Below are 25,291 nucleotides of genomic sequence, written 5' to 3' on the forward strand. Positions count from 1 at the left end.
TTCGTATCTGTGTGTAACTTCCTTCTATGTTTCAAGTTCAGTTGTAATCTTCGATGATCAGTTAAATGAAATTATTTTATTTAGCTTTATTTAAATTGATCTCTTGTTATGTATGGATTAATTATCTTTGTCCTTGATTGTATGCGAGTTGGAATGTATGAATGTTGTATGGGTTCAGATTCTCATGTGTATGTGGATATCGGTAGTGGGGATCAAGTGGTGGAGTTCGAGTTAGTCTGGATATCGAAGGACTATGAAGTTCTCAGTTTCTAGCATATTTCAAGTGGGGGAGAGTGGAACCTTGCAGCAAGAAGACTTTGTGTCATGTTCGGTTCTTAGTCATATTTCTTTAAGTTCCAGACTCTGCGCAACTGCTAAATCTTCTGGTTTCGCGGCAAGATCATCGTCAGGTATTGGATTTTCCCTTCGATTCGTATTAGTCTTAGTTATGATAGCATCTATAGGGCGTGCTTGTGCTTAGACCCTATGGTGTTAGGAGCTCAGTTTGAGGGTTTACTTGGATGTTATCATCTGATCGGGGGTGAGTCTGAGTGTTGATAGTGGATAGCTTAGTTGGATTGTCGGAGCCAAGCAGGAGTGTGGTCTAGTTTAGTATGTGATCAGTTAGTTTTCATTGCGGTAGCGCCCTTTGTGCAAGGTTGCATGTCGGTGTTTGGCTGAGAAGCTCTGGAACCGATTAATTCCGCGGATTTTCACACATCTTGGCTGTTGTGGGGGAGTGCATCATGAAGTAGAAGCGAGATCTGATTTCGAGGACGAAATCTAATTTAAGTGGGGGCGAATTGTAACATTCCATTTAAAATAAAATAAATTAAATAAGTAAATAAACAAAATAAATAAATAAAACAAATAAACAAAATAAATAAATAATAAACCCTAATACCCCGATATGTATTTTTATATTTTTATTTTATCCCTAATTCGTGTTAAATTAGCGAGGTGTACACCGTGGGGTGTTAAAAGTTATATTTTCTGGATATTGAGGGTTAAATTGTAACATATGGACTTGAAATGTAAAGAATTTTGTAGACAGGAGTTGTAGTGTAAATATTGGACCTTATCTAAATTAATTTGTGGAGGCAGGGACCAAACTAGTAAAAATGTATCCATGTTTTATTTAAACACAGGACTTGAACCCGGTTCCTTCTCGTCCCGCCGACACGTCTTGTCCTCCAGCCGCCACCACCCCTCTTTTCTTACAATTCCGATTAGCCAAGACCACCAAGCGACCACCACCATCGACCTTCGCCCCCCTCCCACGACGTAAGAGCTCAAGACCGACGATGAGTGGAGGGAAACCATCGCGTGTTGCTGCTTCGTCGACCACCATTCACAGCCAACGCTGCCAACCCCTTTGCCACCGATGTGAGCCGCCAAACCAACATCGTGTTGGGTTTTCTTTGCTACAACATCCTATGGTGCACATACAACCCTAAATACCTTGGATCTATGTTTTCACTAATTATACATGCAATGATGTTTCCAAGGTATTAAGCCTATAACTAGCGTGCAATTGACAAATACCATACAAGATACTAGTTAGAGTAACATACCTTTTATGTAGCTTGAAGTCTTGATGTATCTGGCCTTAAGAGCTTAGCACCAAAAGTATGAATGCCTCAAATGGCTCACAACTCACCTAGTACAAAGGTGGCCCTTGAGAGAGAATTCCATCCACACCAAAATCAACTCCATGAGCTCCAAGAACTACAAGGCTTACAAGTAGCAATTTTGGCTATGGAGTGACCTATTTATATGTAGGATTCCAAGGGTCATGGGTATAACCCAAATCCATAACCATGGGTTTTATGATCCATGGTTCATGTGGCCCAACTCTTTATGTGTCCATACATAAACTTCGTCCAACATGGATCATAAGCCCAACACATATAAATATAACTAATTACCATAATTAGTCCCCATAGATTTAATTAGTCTCTTTTGATCACTAAATTAATTCCAAATTAATTCTTGATCAATACTAATTAAAACATATGATTTCATATTAATATATTAGAACTTATAATATATTAATAAATCATATATAACCTTCTCTCAAGAGTCCATCCTAACAAATTGTCCTGGTGTTATGCAACCCAAATGGACCATGCTACTCTCAGGTCGAGTACATACCAATAATAGTTATGGGCTTAGACATCTAATCCAACACACCGCCGTTGATCTCGTTGCCAACGACGACGAGAACTGCAAGTTGACGTCGTTGCTTTGGGATTGAGCTGGAATATCATGGATGTTGCGGCTGTTCCCGGTGGCGGACGCAACCACCGTATCACCGTCGCTGCTCCTGTTGCTGACGTAGATAAGGATCGACGAGGCTGATGTCGTGTTTGTTGTTACTGCTGCTGTTATTCTCATTTGGGGTCACACAATCTTCTCCCTTCTCTATTTCTTTCTGTTGTTGCATCGCCACGGCTATTCTGTCTTGTTGTTGCTCTCCGACCACCGCCTGACACCACGAGGGTGGTTGATTTGTGTACGTGTTTCAGTGGGTGCTTGTGTTTCATGTATGTGTGTGTGTCACTTCTGCAAGTAGGAGGCGTGTGTGGGTGTATTTGTTGGCCGGAAAACAAAGAGAACCACCATGGCATCCAACCATGGTGGCTACCGCCGTTCTACCGCCACTAGCCACCACCTTGGGTGGTTGTGTGCTTATGTGTGTGTTGGATGGTTTTTTTATGTGTACCGTAATGCTTTTGATATTGTTTTTGTTTAAAATTATAACTACCACCATTAAAAAGTGGTGGCTGCCGCCTCCTGCCGCCACGTACCGCCACCGACCACCACGCCCCGAGGTGGCAGTGGGTGGTGCCCGACTTATTAAACATTAAATGATCTAAACATCTAACTTTAGTCCGAGTGGCACGTGTTTAGGTTGGAAACCCTAATTAGGGTTTAGAAAACCCTAATGTCTAGAAAACCCTAGTTTTGGAAGTTTTGTCGGGACCCGCGTTAAAACGGTTAATTGAACTTTAAATAATACTTGATAATGCCCTACAATTAACTTAATGAAACATTGGATTAGGGATTTCAATGGGGGTAAACGAGACGGGGAGTGCATCCCCCGCCCTCGCCCCCGGAATTTCTCCGTTCTGTCGTCCCCGCCCCAGCCCCCGAAATGTCCAGCCTTCCTATCCCCGCCCCCGCCCCCGAATCCCCATTTTTACCCCCGCCCCCGCCCCCGATTGATTTTGGGCTGCCTTTTTTTGGGCTAAAAGAAGTTGTTCGGGCTAAAATAAGCTATTTTTTAGGTAACAAATAATTATTTATAGAAAAATTTTACATGTTAAAAATAAAAAAGTTATGGCATCTTAAAAACATTATACTAACAACTTAAAAATATGTTTTTTATTGAATTTTGGAAGCTCAAACTCATTTTATTGTTCATTATATTTATATAATTAATATATGTAAATATATGTATAATTTATTAATGGGGTCCCCATGAGGGTTTCGGGACAGAATTGCCCACCCCCACCCCCGCCTCCGAAATTAAAACGGGGGTTAACATTGCCTCCACCCCCATCCCCGCCCCCGATCTTTTTTAATAAATACCCCCAAACGGGACGGAGCCCCCACGGGAACGGGGTCCCACAGGACTTTTTGAAATCCCTACATTGGACTTAATGAATTAAGTCCTTTAAGGGTTTAGTGTAGAACACTAACCCTTGTTATCATTTTATGTGGAAACCCTAGAATCGGGGAGCTCTATTTTGGACAATAATTGGGCACGTAGTTGGGTTATTGAGGGGATTATTATTACGCCCGAGAATGACTAAGTCAAACCTTAATCACTCCTACCCTTAGGTGATTAAATTCTTAATGGGTTAAGTGTCCTTACTTAACCCTAATCGTCATTTTATGTGGAACCCTAATCGTCATTTTATGTGGAACCCTAATCGTCATTTCATGTGAGGTGGTCACTGTTGCAAGTGACTATGGCCTGTGATCGGGTATTGACTCAAGTATCTTCATGTAGGTGATTGGAAGTGAGTTGAAGCTGGTAGAGTTCTTCGTTGCTACATTGGTTACCTACGCGTATATCGTGGTGAGTTTCGCCTCATTGTACCATGGGTCGAAGGCATCAATGTCGGCCCACTAGTTTTGATTATCTGTTAGTATAGGGATGCCTTAGGGACTGTATATAGTCATGTAGGATAGACAGAGGACTCTTGGTCTAGGCCCTTTTTCCTGTTCCTTGTTTGGTTGTGGTTCTGGAGTGGGATTACCTGTCCGGGTGTCTATCTCACCTCTGAGTATATACGACCATGCATTCCTTGGATTGTTGATATTTAGTATGCTGCTATGATGTAGCGATCTGTTAGATCTGTGTTCTGGTATCGAGTATGCTGCTATGCTGTAGTGATCTGTTAGATTTGTCTCCTGGTATTGAGTATGTTGCTTTGATGTAATAATCTGTAGAACTGTATGTTATATGTGCTTGCCGGTTATCACCTATGGAGTGCCTTAGGGACTGTCTGTGGTCATGTAGGATAGTGTGAGAACTCTTGCTCTAGACTCTCTTTCATGTTCCTTGTTTCGTTGTGGCTCTAGAGTAGGATCATCTGTTCGGGTGGCTATCTCACCTCCGGTTACTTATGGTTTTCAGTTTTATGGTTTTCAGTTCAGACATGAAGATCCGTTTCTGTTCCCACAGGAACCGCTAAAAAGGACAATGGACACACATGATGAACACCACCGGGAACGACGAAGAACTCCGGAAATCTTGTATTGTTTTGTTGTGTTTTGTTGATCAAGAATTGATGGCGAGTTCATCGTGGGTTTTTAATCCAACTATGGATTTAGAGAAACAATCGGTTATCTCCATTGAAATCGATTGGTTCATAGTCAAGGATCTGAGAAAGAACATCGATGTAAGAGTTAGTTCGTCGATGGTGGCCATGGAGGATGGTTCCCATTTTGGAGTGTAGGGTTTGATTTTTTCGTGACAAAGTTCTTCTTCTCCAACGAGAAGATTGTCGGATGTGTAAATAGCGACGGAGAAAGAAGATGAAATTCCCACCACCACTTCCAACGGTGGTGGGTTGATGGTCTAGGACAATTGATCCCAGATTATTTTGATGAAGCTTCTTCATTTGATTTGATACCCTTTCTTCAGCTCGTCCACAGATTAAAGAAGATGGTGAAGTACCAGATAAGCCATTTGACAACGCTGTTGTGGGTACACTAAAACAATTTAGAACAATGAAAAAGTTCAAGAAAGTCACTCTTTGGGTACTTACTCCATTTAATACGTCATTAAGCTTCAAAATCAAATAAATTTTCAATGTTTTGAAGCTACAAAAGCAAAGCGCCAAAAGGGTATATAATTTTGAGATATATATATATATATATATATATATATATATATATATATATATATATATATATATATATATATATATATATATATATAGAGAGAGAGAGAGAGAGAGAGAGAGAGAGAGAGAGAGAGAGAGAGAGAGAGAGAGAGAGAGAGAGAGAGAGAGAGAGAGAGAGAGAGATGGGGCCCTTTAATATTAAATAATTTTATTTATTTATTTTTTATTTTTAAAATAAGGCAAAACTTCATAAATGGTCCCTGTGGTTGTGAAATGACAGAAATGACCTTCACTTAACGGTTAAATGTTAACGGAGTAAACGAAAATGATCATTTGTTAAAAGTTTTGAAACCAAACGGACCATCTGTGATATTTTTATAAATTAGGGACTAAATTTCAAATTTTCGAAAATCATAGGACCATTTTTGAAGTTTTGTCCTTTAAAAAGTTACAAAAAAAAAACAACACAATGTATATAAAATGGTAAAAAAATTGTCAACTTCAAGATTACACCATAAGTCGTTCCAAAAGGCCAAATGTCAACTATATGAGAATCATTATTCCAATGTCAGCGGTTTGACTAGTCTTTGCATTATATAATAAGTAAAAAGAGCTCCAAATATTTTTGTATTTTAGTTTGTTTAAGAAAAGTATGATTTTCTTTTTATTTGTTGTTTATAAAAGCACTATTTGAACTTTGAAGGTGTCAATGTTGATTTGTTATAAGTTAAATTTTTTTATTTTTTTTGAACGGCGGGAGTTATAAGTTAATTTTAATTATTTATACTAGATGAGTAAACGAACTTAGTAAAATGCCGAGTCAAATAGATCAACGATTTATCGTAGTTTTGAATTTAATTCATACAACATGTTAACTTGTTTTATTTTAAAGTTAGATAATACTGCAATAGTTTAACTTCTGCAATTATATTTAACATACCTATTCTATATAAAATCATTAGAAATCCAAATAAAAATATGATAAGTCAATACCTGGGCAAATAAAATTAGGGAAAAAACAAGTTAATTTACTCCTCCAAAGATTTTCTAATAATTAGACAACAAATTAGGGTTTACAATAACTCAATAAGTCTTTTTATTGGCGGGAACTTGACACAACAACTTTGTTAAATGTTAAATTGTTCTCAATGGTGAAAGTAGATGAACTTGAGACAGCAACTCAGCTAAGTCCAAAATTGCTGATTTTTACTTATAAGCCATGACCTTTTGATACAATCTCGTCCATGGAGTAGCATGTGCATCAGTCACGTGCTTGAAGACTTAGTCTCATTTCAGTTTTTAGTAGAAGTTAATTGCAGTAAAGTAGGATTCACGTTTAATTTCAGCATGCAAATTTCCCTTCATTTTAGCTAGCCAGTAACTCCATGTTTGCTATAAATTGTAACCTGCATTTGATAAAAGAAAGCAGAAAAATTGTCTCAATATTGTCTTGTTTATCTATCTCTCATCTCTAGTTCTACAGGGGACTCGTCATCCATATAATTGGCTGTATCAACTGGTGCTTTCATCATCGTCTCAATGCCTCCAAAAACCGAGTTCGGCTCCACCTCCGACAACACCAATGCTAAGTTGGATCAATTGATCCAACTCATGACCACCCAACGCGTCACCCAGCCTCCACCGCCGCCACCACCGCCGCCACCGCCCCCGCGCCCTAACAACCAGAACATCTGACCACCCAAAATCCTCCTTCCCAACTTCAACGGTGCCAACCCTCTTGATTGGTTGTTCCAAGCAAACAACTATTTTGAGTATTATGTTGTTCCTGTCACTCAACGAGTTGCTCTTGTCGTCTTCTATTTCACCGGAGACGCCTTAAGTTGGTATAAACATCTGGCCAACAATCAACTGCTGGGAACTTGGCCAGAATTTTCCTGCTCTTTGGAACTTCGCTTTGGCCCTTCCACGTACGAGAATCACCAAGCCACCTTGTTCAAGCTCCAACAAACGACCACCGTCTCCGCCTACCAAACGGCCTTTGAGAAAATTAGCAATTGTGTCACAGGTTTGGGAAACGAGGCCCTTCTTAACTGTTTTCTTTCCGGTTTAAAGGTCGACATCCAAAATGAAATTGCTCTACACCACCCCACGTCTCTCCATCAAGCCTATGGTCTCGCTAAACTAGTGGAAGACAAGCTTCATGCTCAATTCATGTCGCCTGAAGGCCCCGGCGACCCACCACCAACGAACCCACCTTTGTTGGTTGCCCCCCCTTCACCTACCCCATCACTTCCGATCAAGAAATTGACCCCCACAGAAATGCAAAAGCGTCGGGCTAAAGGCCTTTGTTACAATTGTCCCGCCAAATATCAACCGGGCCATCAATGCAACCCACCGAAATTCCTTCTCCTACAGTCGGAGACCGATCCACCTTGGCCTTACATGACACAACCCGATTTCGGCCTTGAGGACAAGGCCATTCTTCAGGGGCGGAGTATTGATACAATCTCGTCCATGGAGCAGCATGTGCATCAGTCACGTGCTTGAAGACTTAGTCTCATTTCAGTTTCTAGTAGAAGTTAATTGCAGTAAAGTAGGATTCACGTTTAATTTCAGCATGCATATTTCCCTTCATTTTAGCTAGCCAGTAACTCCATGTTTGCTATAAATTGTAACCTGCATTTGATAAAAGAAAGCAGAAAAATTGTCTCAATATTGTCTTGTTTATCTATCTCTCATCTCTAGTTCTACAGGGGACTCGCCATCCATATAATTGGCTGTATCACCTTTCGTCCATTGTTTTTTTTTAAATGTTGTAAATAATCAATATATAGTTAAGAGAAAAAAACAAAAGAATTAAGGTCTCCTTCATCAACCATCACTATGAAAAAGATAAAATCCTAGGTTCTCCAACTCTTGTTGCTTCTAACACTTAAAAAATCGATGCATCTATAGTCACACATCGGCATTCTGCTGTGAAAAGGCTATATAGGTTGGGAAATGGACATGATCGACCTGAGTGGACATCTATATATAAGAGTATAAGACGTTTTTTTTCTTCTTTTTTATACCATATTGTTTTTGGTAAATTCTTCCTAAATCTAGGACTTCCTTTTATTAATATAAAGTTTTTTTTTTCTTTTATGAAAATAGCCTTTGAAGATTCTTCATACTAAAAAACTATTTATTTTTCAAAAAGAAAAAACTACCATTTTTGCATTGAACATCAATTTCGCAAGCCACACCTATAAAATTCCTTGGGGTTTTTTAATTATTTTTATTTTATATTTTTCGGTTTTATGTGTCAAAACTATGATACATTTTTTTTTATGAAAATTGTCTTTCAAGATTCCTACCTAAATAAAAGTTTTTTTATAATTTAATTTTTTTACAAGTCAAACCTCGACTTTTTTTCTTCAAAAAATTATCGTTTTTGTGATTTCACATGCATCGTGACAATTAGTTAAAACCTACAAAATGGATGGTTATATTTAGAAAACTCTTATTTTTAAATCTTAATGATTTTAGTTGTTTTTGTTTTTTCTCTAAAAATCACTCTTTTATCATAATCTAATCCATATATTTAGTCACTTCCAGTAATTTTAGGGGCCGTTTGATAGAGGCTGACCGAGTTAGACACTTGGACCGAGTCAGAAACAAAAATGTATGCCAAACACATGGGCTGAGGATCGAGTCCATGTCTGGAGTAACACTCAGTCCGATGACTTTTTCTTGGATCGTATTAGAAGAAAAGTGAAGGACTCGGTTAGAAATTACGACCAAGTGAGGAGGTCTTGAAGCAAATCAAACATGTTGATTGAGAAATATAAACCGAGTCCTAACTTTGGGTCCGGTTAGAACCTCTGTCAAACAAAACCTTATACCCTTTTAAAGAAAGCTTGAAAACAAATATATGTATTTAGATTTTTGCAGGTAAATCATACGATATATAAATTGTAATGGGATATTATTTAATAGGATATAAGGTTATATTAGTTTTTATTAATAATTGAATAAAATTTATAGCATTGATTAATCTTAATTTATCGTTACTAAAAACTATTCATAGTGAAACATGTTAATATTTATATTATACAAAACGATGCAATATTTGATTTTATACACAGTTTAATAAATTTTTATACTTAACAAAATATCCATAAAGTATCAAAGTTAAAATTTGTATTACTATGATGATCTTTGACCATATCACAAAGTAATTATTCATGGAACAGATGGATAAATTTATACTAAAGAACTTCTAACCTAACAATATTAGGTGTTTATCATTTATTTTTATGGTCGAAAGTTTAAGTTTCTGAGATATAAATAGAAATAATTTAAGAGTAGATTGAATTTACTGTTTAAGAAAAAAATTGTAATTTTTTTTTGGAAAAGAATAACGAGAAGTATATGGATCTCAAATTCCCAAATTTTGTATTTTCAATATGAAATATAACAAATTTGATATCTAATGTTTGCTTTTCCACTCATTTATTTACAAATAAAACCAATGCATTTAACTAGAAATTAAAAAAAAATGCTGTAAATTATATATAGAAATTCGTAAATATTTTTATATAAGTTTTATGTTATGATAATAAGTCTTTAAAATTATATTTAATATATAAATTATTTATAAAAATAAACTCAAAAATAAATGAAGGTCAATGGCTCAACGCAATCCGTACAAAAAAAAAAAGTTGGCTGTTCGGCCGGAATTACTCATTCCTTGCTACCTCAAAAAATCAGCAACTTGTTCTTAAGAATTAGATGATAATTTACAAACGCGTTAAGTCAAATGGATTAAAAGTCAACACAAATATGAACTATATAAATGGAAGCATACAGATTGTGCACTCAATTTCACAAATTAACTTCAATTCCATTCTCCGGTGATCAGCATTCTTCAATGGCGAGTTATGGCATCCACGGCGATCTCCTTGAAGTCACTGGTATGTTCATCTTCTTCGCAATATTTCACTTTCTGAGTTCGCAAACGTTTAACAATTAACATCATCAAAAGTGTTTGTGAATGCTGTTAATTGTTTCATATTTATGTAAATCGTGTTCGAGTACATTTGAGTGATGATTTTCCCCCATCCTGTTATGTCTATATTCGAGATCTAATTTCGTTTTTTTCAAATGGAATTTAAAGTTGTCTGCTGCAATAAACTGAAAGATACAGAATGGATCTCGAGGCAAGATCCGTACGTTCATATCGAATACGGTAGCAACAAATCTTCCACCCGTACCTGTAAAGGTCGTCTCTCTAATCCAATCTGTTTATAAATGTTATGAGAATTCGTGATTGTGGTTTTGATTTGAATTCAAAATCTGCTATAGATGGAGGCAAAAACCCTACATTTCAAGAGAAATTCGTTTACAGTCTAGTTGAAGGATTAAGAGAGCTGAATGTTACAGTTTGGAATAGCAATACAATTACACATGATGACTTCATCGGTAGTGGAAAGTAATTACTCTTCTTCTTCTTCTAACCTTTTCTGTTCGTTGAATCGCTATGTTGATTTCAATTGATCTGACAAATTTTGTTACCAGGATTCCATTGGCAAAGGTTCTTTCTCAAGGATTTGATGATAGCAGCTGGCCATTACAAAGTAAAACTGGCAGGTTTGTGTTTTAATCATCGCGATAATGTTATGATCTTGAATCGTTCCATTGATTCAGTCAAAACTCATATACAGGCATGCCGGAGAGGTTCGATTGATTATGCATTATTCCGATTCCAATTCCAATTCCGGTGTAAGTTGCATTCTCGTAATTTCTCATTCTATTTCATGGATCTGTTGTACCTTGTAATCGTTCTCATAAATCAATCAAACTTCGTTTCCTACAGAAACCAGGAAAAGATATTGCTCAGAAACCATCAAAAGGTATTGCTCCATCAGCACCACCGGCGTCCATGTACTCTGCACCACTGCCGTCAATGTACTCTGCACCACCGCCGCCGCATATGTACTCTGCACCACCACCGCCGCATATGTACTCTGCACCACCACCTCCGGCAGCATCTTACCCTTCACAAGGCGAAGCATACCCTCCACCAGGTGGAGCATACCCTCCACAAGGCGGAGCATACCCACCACCATCTCCTTACTCATCATACCCACCTAATTCAGGTGTTTATCCACCGGCTCCATACCCACCTCAGGCGGCTCCTTATCCTCCTCCGGCGTACTCATCAAATTCTGCTTATGGATCACATTATCCCCCTGGTAACCTCCTAATCCTCATTTATATCATCCTTCTAAAAAAAGTGGAATATATGTAACTACTAAATTAGTATGAATTTTGTAAAATAAATTCATAAATTATTATGTTTTCTATTTTGGTTATTTTGGTTTTTTTTAATGACATGTTTACAAGATAATAATTATTTTTCATTAGAATATATAAAAATAATAAAACTAAATAATCATTTTAATTATTTTTGTTATTTTTAAACTTACTAAATCTACTTTTGTTTTTATTTTCAGGTTCTCCATTCCCAGGAATGTATCCACCACCACCATATTGATATAGAATCGTTGGTGATAAATCGTTAATCGTATATAATTTTTCATTAATGTTATATCCTTTTAACTATTAAAAGAAATTATTGTTAGATGTTTTATAACATGATGAGTTGTTCACATTTTGAAAAATAAATCATAAGATGTTTTTTCTTCCACAAAGGATATAATAATTTTCGTATTCTTTCGCTGAATATCAAAGTGTAATTTCATTATTCAGTTGAAATTCATTGTTGTACACTTTGTACCCACTATGGTCTTTTGTGTTTATTTGTTTTATAAAATTTTTTTTATAAGCGTCGCATGTATTTTTGTTTGATAGTATTGTAGAGTATTCTTTTCTTTGGTACATTAATAGAAACAATAAAGTAAAGGTGTTTGGGACTAATCCGATCCAAAACCCTTTATCTGCTATTTCTTTGTAACGTGGGTTCTAGATCTTTGCTAGTCTTTGATAAAATTCGGCTCTTAAAAAAAGGTTATGTTTGATGCGTATAAAATGACTTATAAGTTAGTTTATTTTTTGAGTTTATTAGAAAAATATCGCTACATAAACACCTCAAAAACACTCCAGTTAAAAGTTAAACCTCTTTGTCCTTTATTTGAAAACTCACTTCGGCAACTCTAATCTTCGACATTGTTGTTGTTTTGATTTTTGTGTAATCAATTGATCATGCTTCCACTCTATATCTATAGTGTTGTACTAAATGCTCTAGTCTGACATGGAGATACAGAGGTAGTGGTTTGGTTGTGCTGGCCAAGGCATCCAAACGGGTTACCGTTAAGAATATTTAGAATGTGGCAAAATGTGTGTGCAATTATAAATCACGAAGCTTATTATGTTGTCCGAATTCCTTGTGCATTGGTATTTGCTTCTATTATTCATGTTGGAGGCACGTTGAGATTTGTGTACCTTATTTTGAGTGAAGATTTGGAGTTTATTCATGATATTGTTTTATGAATTAAAGATTTGTGTTTTAGGGGCTATGGATGAGCAACATTCAGACTCTCGAGGTAACTATTTCAATTTAACTTAAAATTAAGTTCTAGGTTTCCACGACGTGGCATATCAAGAAGGTTCGCGAATTTGTTTAAGTTGTCACGACGTGGTGGTATTTGTGTCACGCCGTGGCAGCCGTTTGAGCTCAAAAACCCTAATTTATAGGTCTTAAGACATATTTAAGGAATGTGTGAGCTAGAGTTTGCTCACCCTCAGCCTCCAACACTCTCTTTGCAAACCATAATCGGTTCTAGCCTCCTTGAATTGTCGGTCCAAATCCCTCATTGGGGTGGTGAAATCTCATAAAGTTTGCAACTTTATAAATCTATGGAACATTTGAGGTATTAGATTCAGATCTGAAGTTTGAGTGGGTTTCGTAGTAATGCATGAGGTTTTGGTCATAAACCCTTATTTTGATCTAATATGAAGTCAAGACATGCATTGGATATGCATGTCTATAAAGCACCAACTTTTATGTTAGTTTTGGTGATAGAGACTCTTGTGGAAAATATGGACTAAGGACTTCAAGGAATAAGTGCTTAATGGTTGATCCTATGTCATATTTTGTCTTTATGGAACCTAGGTTTGAGATTTTGATCTCTTGAGTGGTCTTAATGGATAAAGTTGGAAACTTTATCCATCTAGACCATGGTTTGGAACCTTTGGGGTCGATGGGAAACAACTTAATCCATTAAGTTGTTTATAACTCAGTTCCCACGACCTGACATCTAGTGGCCACGATGTGGCGTGTCACAACTAGCAAATTAGGGTTAGGATGTTGACCCTTGTACAAGATAATCTCCTTGTGTAATCTTGCAACACTCCATTTAGTGAAATTCAAACTTTAATGTTATTAATTTCATACTTTCGTACATTGTCATTCAAGTCGAAACAACCACGTATAAGCCCAAAACTCAATCTAATAAGCTAAATCCAATCATTTTTGGGCCTTAGCCCAATAATTGTCGGTCCAAATCCCTCATTGGACCAAGGCTTCTTTATTGGGTCCTATTGGGCCGATAACATTTTCAATTGGTGTTTTTGGGCTGAAAGCCCATATTTGGACCCTAAAGGGGCGATAACTTCTATTGGGCAATGTATTGGGCCAAAAACCTTTTATGGAGCATTGTTAGACCGATAACCACTAATGGGCTTTCCATTAAGCCGAAAACCACTATTGGGCCTCCCATTGGGCCAAAAATTTTAATGAGTTGCCATGGGGCCGAAACCCCATACTTGGGCCTTATTTGGGCCGAAAACCTCTTAAATGGACCGAGAACTCCCCTTACTAAGCATTAATGGGCCAAAAATCTTATTTGGGCCAAGCCAAACCGAAGCCCACCATTTTGGGCCATCATGTGGGCCGAGAGCCCTCCCTAATCGGTTGGTTTATAAAAGAGAGAGAGAGAGATAGAGAGAGAGAGAAAAAAAAAGAGAAGGATTTAAGGGTGGGTAATGTGCATGCCACCTCACAAATATTCACCATACAATAAAGTTTTGACCACCAAATAACTAGACACTTCCCATCATCCTTAGCTAGGGTTAACTCCTACTTCTCCTGTAACGACGTAAATTTCCAAAACAATTTTTCATTTTAAAAACATACTCTTATTCATAAAATATCATAGTAATCCAATGTAACACATGTTATCTCAATAAACAAATCCCAAGATCCTCAAATACATAAATCCTCTCAGTGTGTACGGATCATGTCGGCGCCTTCCCGCGATCCTCGCTAGTACCTGAAACACATAACACAACAACTGTAAGCATAAATGCTTAGGGAGTTCCCCAAAATACCACATGCAACACATACGCCACTCGAGGCTATAATACGACCCTCCGGTCGATGTGTCTCAGCGGGACCCTCCAGTCCCGTAGCTCGTTGGACCCTCTGGTCCGGTCATAGCTCGTCGGACCCTTCGGTCCAGTCTGTGTCGTTGGACCCTTCGGTCCGGTCTATATCGTTGGGCCCTCCGACCCGGTCTGTTCAACACATAGCCTACATAAAACACAATGCACATAACTCATATATATACACATAGCATACAAGACTCTCTGGTCTACACATAAATACCACTCTAGGTAATGTATAGTGAGAAGACTCACCTCAATGAAGTCGGATAAACTCTCGTGCTCAACGTCCCGGCTTAGCCTCCTCCTATTATTCAGATAACATCCCTGATCAATATTCACTCATGATCTCATCTCTACAGATTGGGTAGAAGGCCATTCTACCCTTCCCTGAACTCTCCTGAATCAGTCTTGACCAGAACCCTAAAGTCAACGAAAGTCAATGGTCAACTTTGACCCGACTCGTCGAGTGCACAAGGGCGACTCGGCGAGTCCATGTGGGTCCTCTGAATCCTTTCAGCCTCTCTTGGCTCGTCGAGTCATCCTTCCACTCGACGGGTTACACCTGTCACGAATCGCGGGGCAACCCCGACTCGACTCGTCGAGTCCACTTATGGACTCGGTGAGTTGCCTCCATGTTCATCCTCAAATGACCTCCTAAGGTCAGATCTGCTTCCCTAACTATCAGATCTACCCTTCAAATGTTCAAATGTCACGTAAAGGTGCAACCTTTACGTGCATGCAACCCACAACAAGTCATAAATGGAGAAATAACTCTAAAAATGGCAACCTAGTCCCCAATCTTTCATTCGCTTGCATAAAGCTGAGGGATAGTGACTCTATGGACCTCTCATGGTCCAGATCTGATGCTATTAACACAAAGGGGGCCTCATACTCACTAGATCTTACATAAAATGGAGGTAAAAACCCTAAAATCATGAAATCTATCATATCAACACGAAATAGAAGGGATTATACCTCCAGAGATGAACTCTCAAGATGATTAGCCCAGATCCAAGCTCCCTTCACGCTCTAGATGGGTGTTTCCTTCTTCCTTCTAGCAAAACTACACCAAAAGTGATGTATTAGCCTCTTCTTGCTCTCAACTCTCTCACTGCTCTCTCTAGGGTTTCTCTGGGGTGCATTGGCCGCAAATGGAGGCCATAAAGGCCTTTAAATAGGGCACAGGCCCGGGGATTTAGGGTTTCACTTTACAGCGCGGACTCGCCGAGTCCACGTATCTACTCGTCGAGTCCGGTCATTAATCCAGTCAAGAACTCGCGATCCTACTCAGCGAGTCTGAGCGTCTACTCGTCGATTCCCTCCATAAAACCCAAAATAAATAACTAAAATAAGATACCTGGGAATCCGGATGTTACAATTCTCCCCCACTAGAATCAGACTTCGCCCTCGAAGTCTTGCCCCGCAAACAACTCTGGATGCTGCTCCCGCATCTCCAACTCCGGCTCCAAAGTCAGCTCGGACCCTCTCCGATGTTGCCACTAGACCTGAACCAGGGGCACCTCCTTGTTCCTCAGAACCTTGATCTTCCGATCCAAAATCACGATCGGTTTCTCAACATAATTCAACCTCGCATCTACCTGAATGTCCTTCAGCGGCACTACCGCTGACTCATCGGCTATACACTTCCTCAACTGAGACACATGGAAGGTATCATGAATCTGGCTCAACTCCGCAGCTAGCTCCAAACGATACGCTACCCTGCCCACTCTCGCGGTCACTCTGAACGGACCGATGTACCGGGGCCCCAGCTTGCCCCTCTTCCTGAACCGAATCACTCCTTTCCAAGGAGACACCTTCAGGAGTACTAAGTCTCCCACCTAGAACTCAAGCTCGGATCGTCGCCTATCCGCATAACTCTTCTGACGACTCTGAGCCGTCAATAACCTCTGTCTAACCTGCTGTATCTGCTCTGTCGTCTGAAGCACTATCTCGGTGCTACCCATCACACGCTGCCCTACCTCTCCCCAGCAAATGGGAGTCCGACACCTCCTCCCATACAACAACTCGAAGGGAGGCATACCAATACTCGAATGGTGGCTGTTGTTGTAGGAAAACTCAGCCAACGGCAAGTATGTGTCCCAACTTCCCCCGAAGTCCAACACACATGCTCGAAGCATGTCCTCGAGTGTTTGAATCGTCCGCTCACTCTGTCCGTCCGTCTGGGGGTGGTAGGCGGTACTGAAATGCAACCTCGTACCCAACTCCTCGTGGAACTTCTTCCAGAACCTGGAAGTGAAACGTACATCTCGATCTAACACAATCGAGATCGGCACCCCATGCCGCGATACCACCTCCCTTACATACAACTCTGCCAGCCTCTCAGCAGAAGAGCTCTCACTAATAGCAAGAAAATGCGCGCTCTTCGTCAGCCGGTCGACGATCACCCAAATTGCATCGACACCCTGTGCGGTCCTCGGCAATTTGGTGATGAAATCCATAGAAATCTGTTCCCACTTCCATTGGGGAACCTCAAGTGGCTGCAACTTGCCATGCGGACGCTGGTGCTCGGCCTTAACCCTGCGACATGTCAAGTACCTCTCAACAAACCATGCTACATCCCTCTTCATACAGGGCCACCAATAGTCCCTCTTCAGGTCCAAATACATCTTAGTGGCCCCTGGATGGATCGAGAACCTCGATCGGTGCGCCTCCTCCATCAAAGTGGTGCGCGTCCCGCCTGCATACGGCACCCAAATCCGACCCTGAAAGGTCATCAGCCCACGACTATCGGTAAAAAACTCAGGTACCTGCCCAATCACCCGCTCTCTCTTGCGGTTCTCCGGTCTCACGGCCTCTTCCTGGGCCTCCCGAATGGTGTCCAACACCGGAGTCATCACTGTCAATCGCATACAAGTGTCTCGAATCGGGGCACTCTCCGCCCTACGACGCAGCGCATCAGCTACAACATTACCTTTGCCCGGGTGGTACAGGATCTCACAATCGTAATCCTTTACCACATCCAACCATCTCCTCTGGCGCATATTCAGGTTGGGCTGATCCATCAGATACTTCAAACTCTTGTGGTCCGTGTATATGGTACACCGAACCCCATACAGGTAATGGCGCCAGATCTTGAGGGCGAACACCATTGCCCCCCAACTCCAGATCATGGGTGGGATACCTCGTCTCATGAGGCTTCAGCTGCCTCGATGCATACGCTATCACATGCCCTCTCTGCATAAGCACCGCACCCAACCCTGATATCGATGCGTCGCAGTACACCACAAAATCCTCCATTCCCTCTGGAAGGGATAACACCGGGGCTTCGCACAACCTCTGGCGAAGAGTCTCAAACGAGGCCTGCTGCTCAGGACCCCACGAAAAAGTAACGCCCTTCCGGGTCAACCTGGTGAGAGGCACGGCAATCTTGGAGAAATCTTTAACAAATCTCCTATAATAGCCGGCCAACCCCAGAAAACTCCTGATCTCGGTGGGGGATCTCGACACCTCCCAACTCATCACCGCCTCAATCTTGGCCGGATCGACCAATATCCCATTCTGATTAACGAGATGTCCCAGGAACTGGACCTCTCGTAACCAGAAATCACACTTGGAGAATTTGGCGTAAAGCCTCTCCGATCTCAGAACTCCGAGGATCTCCCTCAAATGCTCCTCATGCTGCTCTCTGGATCTCGAATACACCAATATGTCATCGATGAACACGATCACCGATCGATCCAACATCGCCCTACACACCCTGTTCATGAGATCCATGAACGTTGTCGGTGCATTGGTGAGCCCGAAAGGCATCACCACGAACTCGTAATGCCCGTAACGAGTCCTGAACGCCGTCTTCTGGACATCCTCATCACGCACTCTCATCTGATGATATCCAGACCTCAGATCAATCTTGGAGAACCAAGACGCTCCCTGCAACTGATCAAACAGATCATCAATCCTCGGCAGTGGGTAACGGTTCTTGACCGTTAACTTGTTCAACTCCCGGTAATCAATGCACATCCGGTGTGAACCATCCTTTTTCTTGACAAAAAGGATCGGCGTTCCCCACGGCGAGCTACTCGGTCTGATAAATCCCTTCCCCAACAACTCCTAAAGCTGTGAGGATAACTCATGCATCTCTGGTGGCGCAAGGCGATAGGGCACCTTGGCGATAGGCGCCGCTCCCGGAACCAAATCGATGCGAAACTCCACCTACCTCTCGGGAGGCACACCCGGCAACTCCTCGGGGAAAACGTCTGGGAACTCACGCACTATCGGCACATCATCAACAGAACTAGGCCACTCCGCTGCTACTCGTGTGTCCATCACGTAGGCCACAAACCCACTACAGCCCTGTTGTAGACTCTGCCTCGCTCTAGCAGCCGAACACAATGCTGACCCTGAACGGGTACCCTCGCCGTACACCGTAAGAACTCCCCCATTAGGGTCTCGTATGGTCACCAACTGTCGCTCGCAGTCGATAACCGCTCCAAACCTGCTCAACCAGTCCATGCCCACGATGACACAGACATCTCCCATCGCAATCGGGACCAAATCAATCGGAAACTCAACGCCGAAGATCTCGAGTACACATCCTCGGATCACATCAGTAGCATACACCGCTCGCTCGTCGGCTACAGAAACTCGTAGAGGTCGACTCAACGCCTCTCGCTGAACACTGATGTGCTGACTAAATGCTAATGACATAAAAGATCGACTCGCACCCGAGTCGAATAACACCAACGCAGGTACAGAACTCACAAGAAAAGTACCTAAGCATAACACAATATATGCACAAAATCTCAAACTCAAAATAGGTAAGTAAAAGAATACATACCGGCCACGACATCGGGCGCTGCGCGGACCTCCTCCGCTGTCAACTGGAAGGCTCTCCCGCGAGCCTTCGGTGCCTCGGCCTTCGCTGGCCGGACCTCGATAGCTCTAGCAGCAGGTGTAGACCCCTGTGCTGATCCCTGTAGTAGCTTAGGGCACTCGGTCTTCCGATGGCCGGTCTGGTTGCAATGAAAGCAAACCGAGAATCCCTTGGGGCAATCCCTCGCGAAATGCCCCTCCTTCCTACACTTGTAACACACCCCAGCTCTGCACACCCCCTCGCGACTCTTGCCGCACTTCCCACAAGTGCGGCCCTTCGGACCCCCAGATCTCGAATCAGCGGGCTTTGCCCGCTTGGCTGCCGGCTGCGCTTGTGCCGGTCGCCTGTCCCTCCTCTAAGACTCGGCCTCCTCCCTGACCTGAGTCTCCAGCTCAATCTCTCTCTTCCGGGCATTTTCCTGAAGCTCGGCAAATGTCCGGTATGACGAGTTCGCCACGAACTCACGGATATCCCTCCTCAGTATGCTCAAGTACCGGCTCATACGTGTCTGCTCAGTCGACACGTGCTCAGGGCAAAACAACGCCCTCTCGTGAAACATCCTCGTAATCACCGTCACAGACTCAGTTCCCTGCTTGAGAGATAAGAACTCCTGGGCTAGACGTTCCCTCTCCACAGGGGGAACATACTCATCTCGAAACATCGTGGTGAACCTCTCCCAGGTTACTGCAGTAAGCTCTGTCGTAGTGAAGTCTGCCGTCACAAACTTCCACCAATCCTTCGCTCCCAAGCGAAGCTGGTTAAGCGCAAACCTAACCCTCAGATGCTCCGGACACGAGCAGGTGTAGAAGCATCCCTCGATGTCAGAAATCTACCTCATCGCAGAAATCGGGACCTGCGTCCCATCAAACTCTGGTGGCTTCGTGTTGCTGAACTCTCGGTACAGCAACGAGTCACCTCCCTGGGGCCTGGCAGCAGTGACAGCTGCGGTGGCCGCAACAACAGCAGCCTCAGTAAGAGCAGCGTACCGCTCATCAAAAGTCTCGATCAGCGTGGTCTTGATAGACCCGAACATCTCTGGTATCTCAGCTCGAATGACCGCAGCCACCTCCTCGTGAATCAACCTACGAATCTCCTCATCGCTGGTACCACTGGTACTACTGCCTCCTGGGTGGTGGCGCGTCCCAACCATGATGTCTCTGAAATACAACACAAAAGAATCAGAGACTCGTTCGAGTATACTCGCACTCGATACTCAACCCTACTTGTTCTTTAGTACCCTGAGGATTCTTACTTGGACTGCTCACCGATCCGGTGTTTCCAGTAGTACGGGCCCTTATACTACCTTCCACAACGCATCGGTATTCACCCCAAGTCCTCCTCCTAGGATCCCAGATCACAATTACTCTATATCTCACTAAACTCAGGCTACTCTCTGGTAGACCACTCATAAATTCCTCGTTGCTACCTACTTACTCTCGAAGTATCTCATAGTAGCAGTAACTCCTAAGCTAAGGCATCACAAATCAGGCCCACTCTAGTCCTAACCAAGAATACCTAGCCTACTCTAGCATGCATAACATATCACATAATATCTCATAACACATAATGTAAGGGTATTTTGGGAAATCACCGTTCGGGCGTTGGCTGATCGTACACACTGCTCCGTTCCGCTTTTCTCAAAAGTCGTTTACTCTTTTGGAAAAATTGTTTCTTTTATGAAAAATTCTCTCAAATCCTCAGTTTGAGTTCAGATACGCCCGGAGGTGTATCCGAGTCTCTCAAACCAAGGCTCTGATACCAACTTGTAACGACGTAAATTTCCAAAACAATTTTTCATTTTAAAAACATACTCTCATTCATAAAATATCATAGTAATCCAATGTAACATATGTTATCTCAATAAACAAATCCCAAGATCCTCAAATACATAAATCCTCTCAGTGTGTACGGATCATGCCGGCGCCTTCCCGCGATCCTCGCTAGTACCTGAAACACATAACACAACAACTGTAAGCATAAATGCTTAGTGAGTTCCCCAAAATACTACATGCAACACATACGCCACTCGAGGCTACAATACGACCCTCCGGTCGATGTGTCTCAGCGGGACCCTCCAGTCCCGTAGCTCGTTGGACCCTCTGGTCCGGTCATAGCTCGTTGGACCCTTCAGTCCAGTCTGTGTCGTTGGACCCTTCGGTCCGGTCTATATCGTTGGGCCCTCCGGCCCAGTCTGTTCAACACATAGCATACATACAACACAATGCACATAACTCATATATATACACATAGCATACGAGACCCTCTGGTCTACACATAAATACCACTCTAGGTAATGTATAGTGAGAAGACTCACCTCAATGAAGTCGGATAAACTCTCGTGCTCAACGTCCCGACTTAGCCTCCTCCTATTATTCAGATAACATCCCCAATCAATATTCACTCTTGATCTCATCTCTACAGATTGGGTAGAAGGCCATTCTACCCTTCCCTGAACTCTCCTGAATCAGTCTTGACCAGAACCCTAAAGTCAACGAAAGTCAACGGTCAACTTTGACCCGACTCGTCGAGTGCACAAGGGCGACTCGGCGAGTCCATGTGGGTCCTCTGAATCCTTTCAGCCTCTCTTGGCTCATCGAGTCATCCTTCCACTCGACGGGTTACACCTGTCACGAATCGCGGGGCAACCCCGACTCGACTCGTCGAGTCCACTTATGGACTCGGCGAGTTGCCTCCATGTTCATCCTCAAATGACCTCCTAAGGTCAGATCTGCTTCCCTAACTATCAGATCTACCCTTCAAATGTTCAAATGTCACGTAAAGGTGCAACCTTTACGTGCATGCAACCCACAACAAGTCATAAATGGAGAAATAACTCTAAAAATGGAAACCTAGTCCCCAATCTTTCATTTGCTTGCATAAAGCTGAGGGATAGTGACTCTATGGACCTCTCATGGTCCAGATCTGATGCTATTAACACAAAGGGGGCCTCATACTCACTAGATCTTACATAAAATGGAGGTAAAAACCCTAAAATCATGAAATCTATCATATCAACACGAAATAGAAGGGATTATACCTCCAGAGATGAACTCTCAAGATGATTAGCCCAGATCCAAGCTCCCTTCACGCTCTAGATGGGTGTTTCCTTCTTCCTTCTAGCAAAACTACACCAAAAGTGATGTATTAGCCTCTTCTTGCTCTCAACTCTCTCACTGCTCTCTCTAGGGTTTCTCTGGGGTGCATTGGCCGCAAATGGAGGCCATAAAGGCCTTTAAATAGGGCACAGGCCCGGGGATTTAGGGTTTCACTTTACAGCGCGGACTCGCCGAGTCCACGTATCTACTCGTCGAGTCCGGTCATTAATCCAGTCAAGAACTCGCCATCCTACTCGGCGAGTCTGAGCGTGTACTCGCCGAGTCCCTCCATAAAACCCAAAATAAATAACTAAAATAAGATACCTGGGAATCCGGATGTTACATCTCCCCTCTCATTCTCTACCTCTCGGCCAACCTCCCCCCTCCTCACCACTCTTTTCTTCAAACTCTTCCTTCAACTCATTTTCTCTCTTTACTCTCAAGAACATCATCTATTTCTCTCTCAAGAAAACTTAAGTTCCTCTCATCTTCTTTCCTCCCCAAAGATTTTGTGGGTGTGTGTGTATATGTTAGCTTCAAGGAGTCTTCTTCAAGCTTCATAAACTTGGTAAGTTATTGGTTTAAACTCCATTGTTTTGTTTCAAGTTTATACTAAGATCTTCCCTCTTACACTTTCATTTTCGTGAATATGAACCTTAGAGCACCACCATTTCGAGAATCCCTTCAAGAGAACAAGCTAGGCTCGAAAATCCTTCTTCATCTTCTTCTACAATTTGAAAATCCCTAAGGTGAGCTTCATACCCCACTCTTTTCAAGTTTTCATTCTTGGGGGGGGGGGGGGGGTATACAAGTCAAGTCTTGTTTGAAATCCTTGGATATTTGCATGAACTTGTATGTTTATATGTTTATGTGTTTTGAAATGTTGTTATTTCATACCAATACTCCTTAAACTCGAGATTTCACAAAGTCTCAAGTTGTGGAACAAAGTTATCTTGGTGTAAGTTTCACATATTTTGGTATCATGTTTTTTTTTGGAAAGGGAACTTCCCTAACGAAGGTTTCCGGGCCAGCTTTCGCGCACCGACTAATCCCCCGCTGCAAACATGAGGCTTTGCCTCATGCCCTGGAGTCACTGCAGGCGAAAATGAAACAAGTTGCTAAGTGAAAATGGTTCTTTGAAATGTGTGTTAAAAATCACAAATAATGTCAAAGAAATGTTAAAGCATTTATGGTTATCAAAGCTTGAAAAATGGTAAATATGAGAGTTTACACTAAAAAATGGTAAATTTTTGGTGATATAAACTTTTACCACTAACACTTGTAAAATTGTAGAAACATAATAAATTTCAAGGTTTTATGTAATTTTGTGTAAATTGTGACAAGTTCTAGTCACAACAAAAGTAGACTATTTTTGGTGCTACAAAACACTCAAACGAACTTTTGGTGTGTTAAAAACTCACCATAACACTTGAATATTTTACTAAACGTAGTTTTTATTAGTAAAATAATCGTAAAAGGTTGTACTATTTCAAAGGTTAAAACCTAGAGTATTTTGTTACTTTTACAACACATATTGTAGGTTAACAAGCTATTAGTAATTATTTATAAATATCGTTATAAATAATTTAATATAATCGGTAAGCAAAATGGAGTTTTACGACAGGAATATTCGCGTGTCATAATTTGTCCATCATAAAGCTTTTAATAATACAAGTGTTAAGTTGTATGTCATAAAGCTGTAAAACGTGTGTCATAAAACCGCCGTCATGAATTTACCCTAAGAACGTCGTATGCATTATTCGATAAATCCGCGTAAATTTTGTTGAGGCTCTTGTGATACACTCCTTCATTCCGTACCTACCTAGCGTACACCGTAAGTCCTGTAGTTATAACCAGAGTCTCCTGGAGGGAGAGCGAGGTAATTGTGTATAGATCTATACGAGGTTCACACCCCACACCTGAGCTGTTCGCTACAGCTAGACGGGTCAGTCTAGGGTGACAAATATCTTTTAGAAACCGACGCCTGAAGAACGTCAAGACAGGCGCGTTAGTCATATTAGCATGGTTGTAACGACTCACATAGAGAATAACAATATTATTTGAATTTACGAAGGATATACACCCTACTAGTTTTATAAAATACACAACTATGTTTCGTCTATTTTGTAAACTAATTTCACCATTCCGGACTTAGGGTTTTAAGACCACAACTCTTTTATATACAGAAAATATAGGATTTTCTGGGAACTCACTCTTTTGAAATACAAACAAAGGAAGATAAAGAACATGCATGCAATTATACACGATTTTGGAACGAGACTCACAAACTACTTTTTATAGAAAATATTGGATTTTCTGGAGTTTGACAACTTATTATAAACAAAGATGTTACAAAGTTTTCTTACAAATATGCTTATGAACTCACCAATATTCTATGTTGACGCTTTTCAAAACGACTTGTATTCTCAGGGACACAGTGAATAGGTACTCGAGCCTTGAATCTGGATATTTTGCTATCTTTTTGAGACATCATACTTATTGTTATTTTGTGTAATCGAAGAACAAGTACAATTTGTAAACAATGAATGTTGGTATATTGTAATGTATGATGTTTGGTGGCTATGTATCATTTATATTCAACTGCTATGATATTATACAATGACGTCATCCGCCCCCGGACGTTTCCGTCG

At 41.4% G+C, this 25,291-nt stretch overlaps 1 protein-coding gene across 1 annotated transcript; it reads left to right on the forward strand.

The window, feature by feature from the left end:
* The first annotated feature begins 10,112 nt into the window (after positions 1-10,112).
* LOC145123489 (uncharacterized) lies at positions 10,113-12,150 on the forward strand. The gene is made up of 7 exons (XM_079058700.1): positions 10,113-10,276; positions 10,480-10,584; positions 10,668-10,794; positions 10,881-10,952; positions 11,027-11,084; positions 11,179-11,557; positions 11,819-12,150. Exons 1-7 carry the CDS (start codon positions 10,159-10,161, stop codon positions 11,857-11,859), a joined length of 900 nt encoding a protein of 299 aa, XP_078914826.1. The 5' UTR covers positions 10,113-10,158; the 3' UTR covers positions 11,860-12,150.
* Positions 12,151-25,291: the final 13,141 nt, after the last annotated feature.

This window comes from Lactuca virosa, chromosome 7, assembly GCF_052849685.1.
Source record: "Lactuca virosa cultivar CGN04683 chromosome 7, Lactuca_virosa_CGN04683_v6, whole genome shotgun sequence".
Classification (NCBI taxonomy): domain Eukaryota; kingdom Viridiplantae; phylum Streptophyta; class Magnoliopsida; order Asterales; family Asteraceae; genus Lactuca; species Lactuca virosa.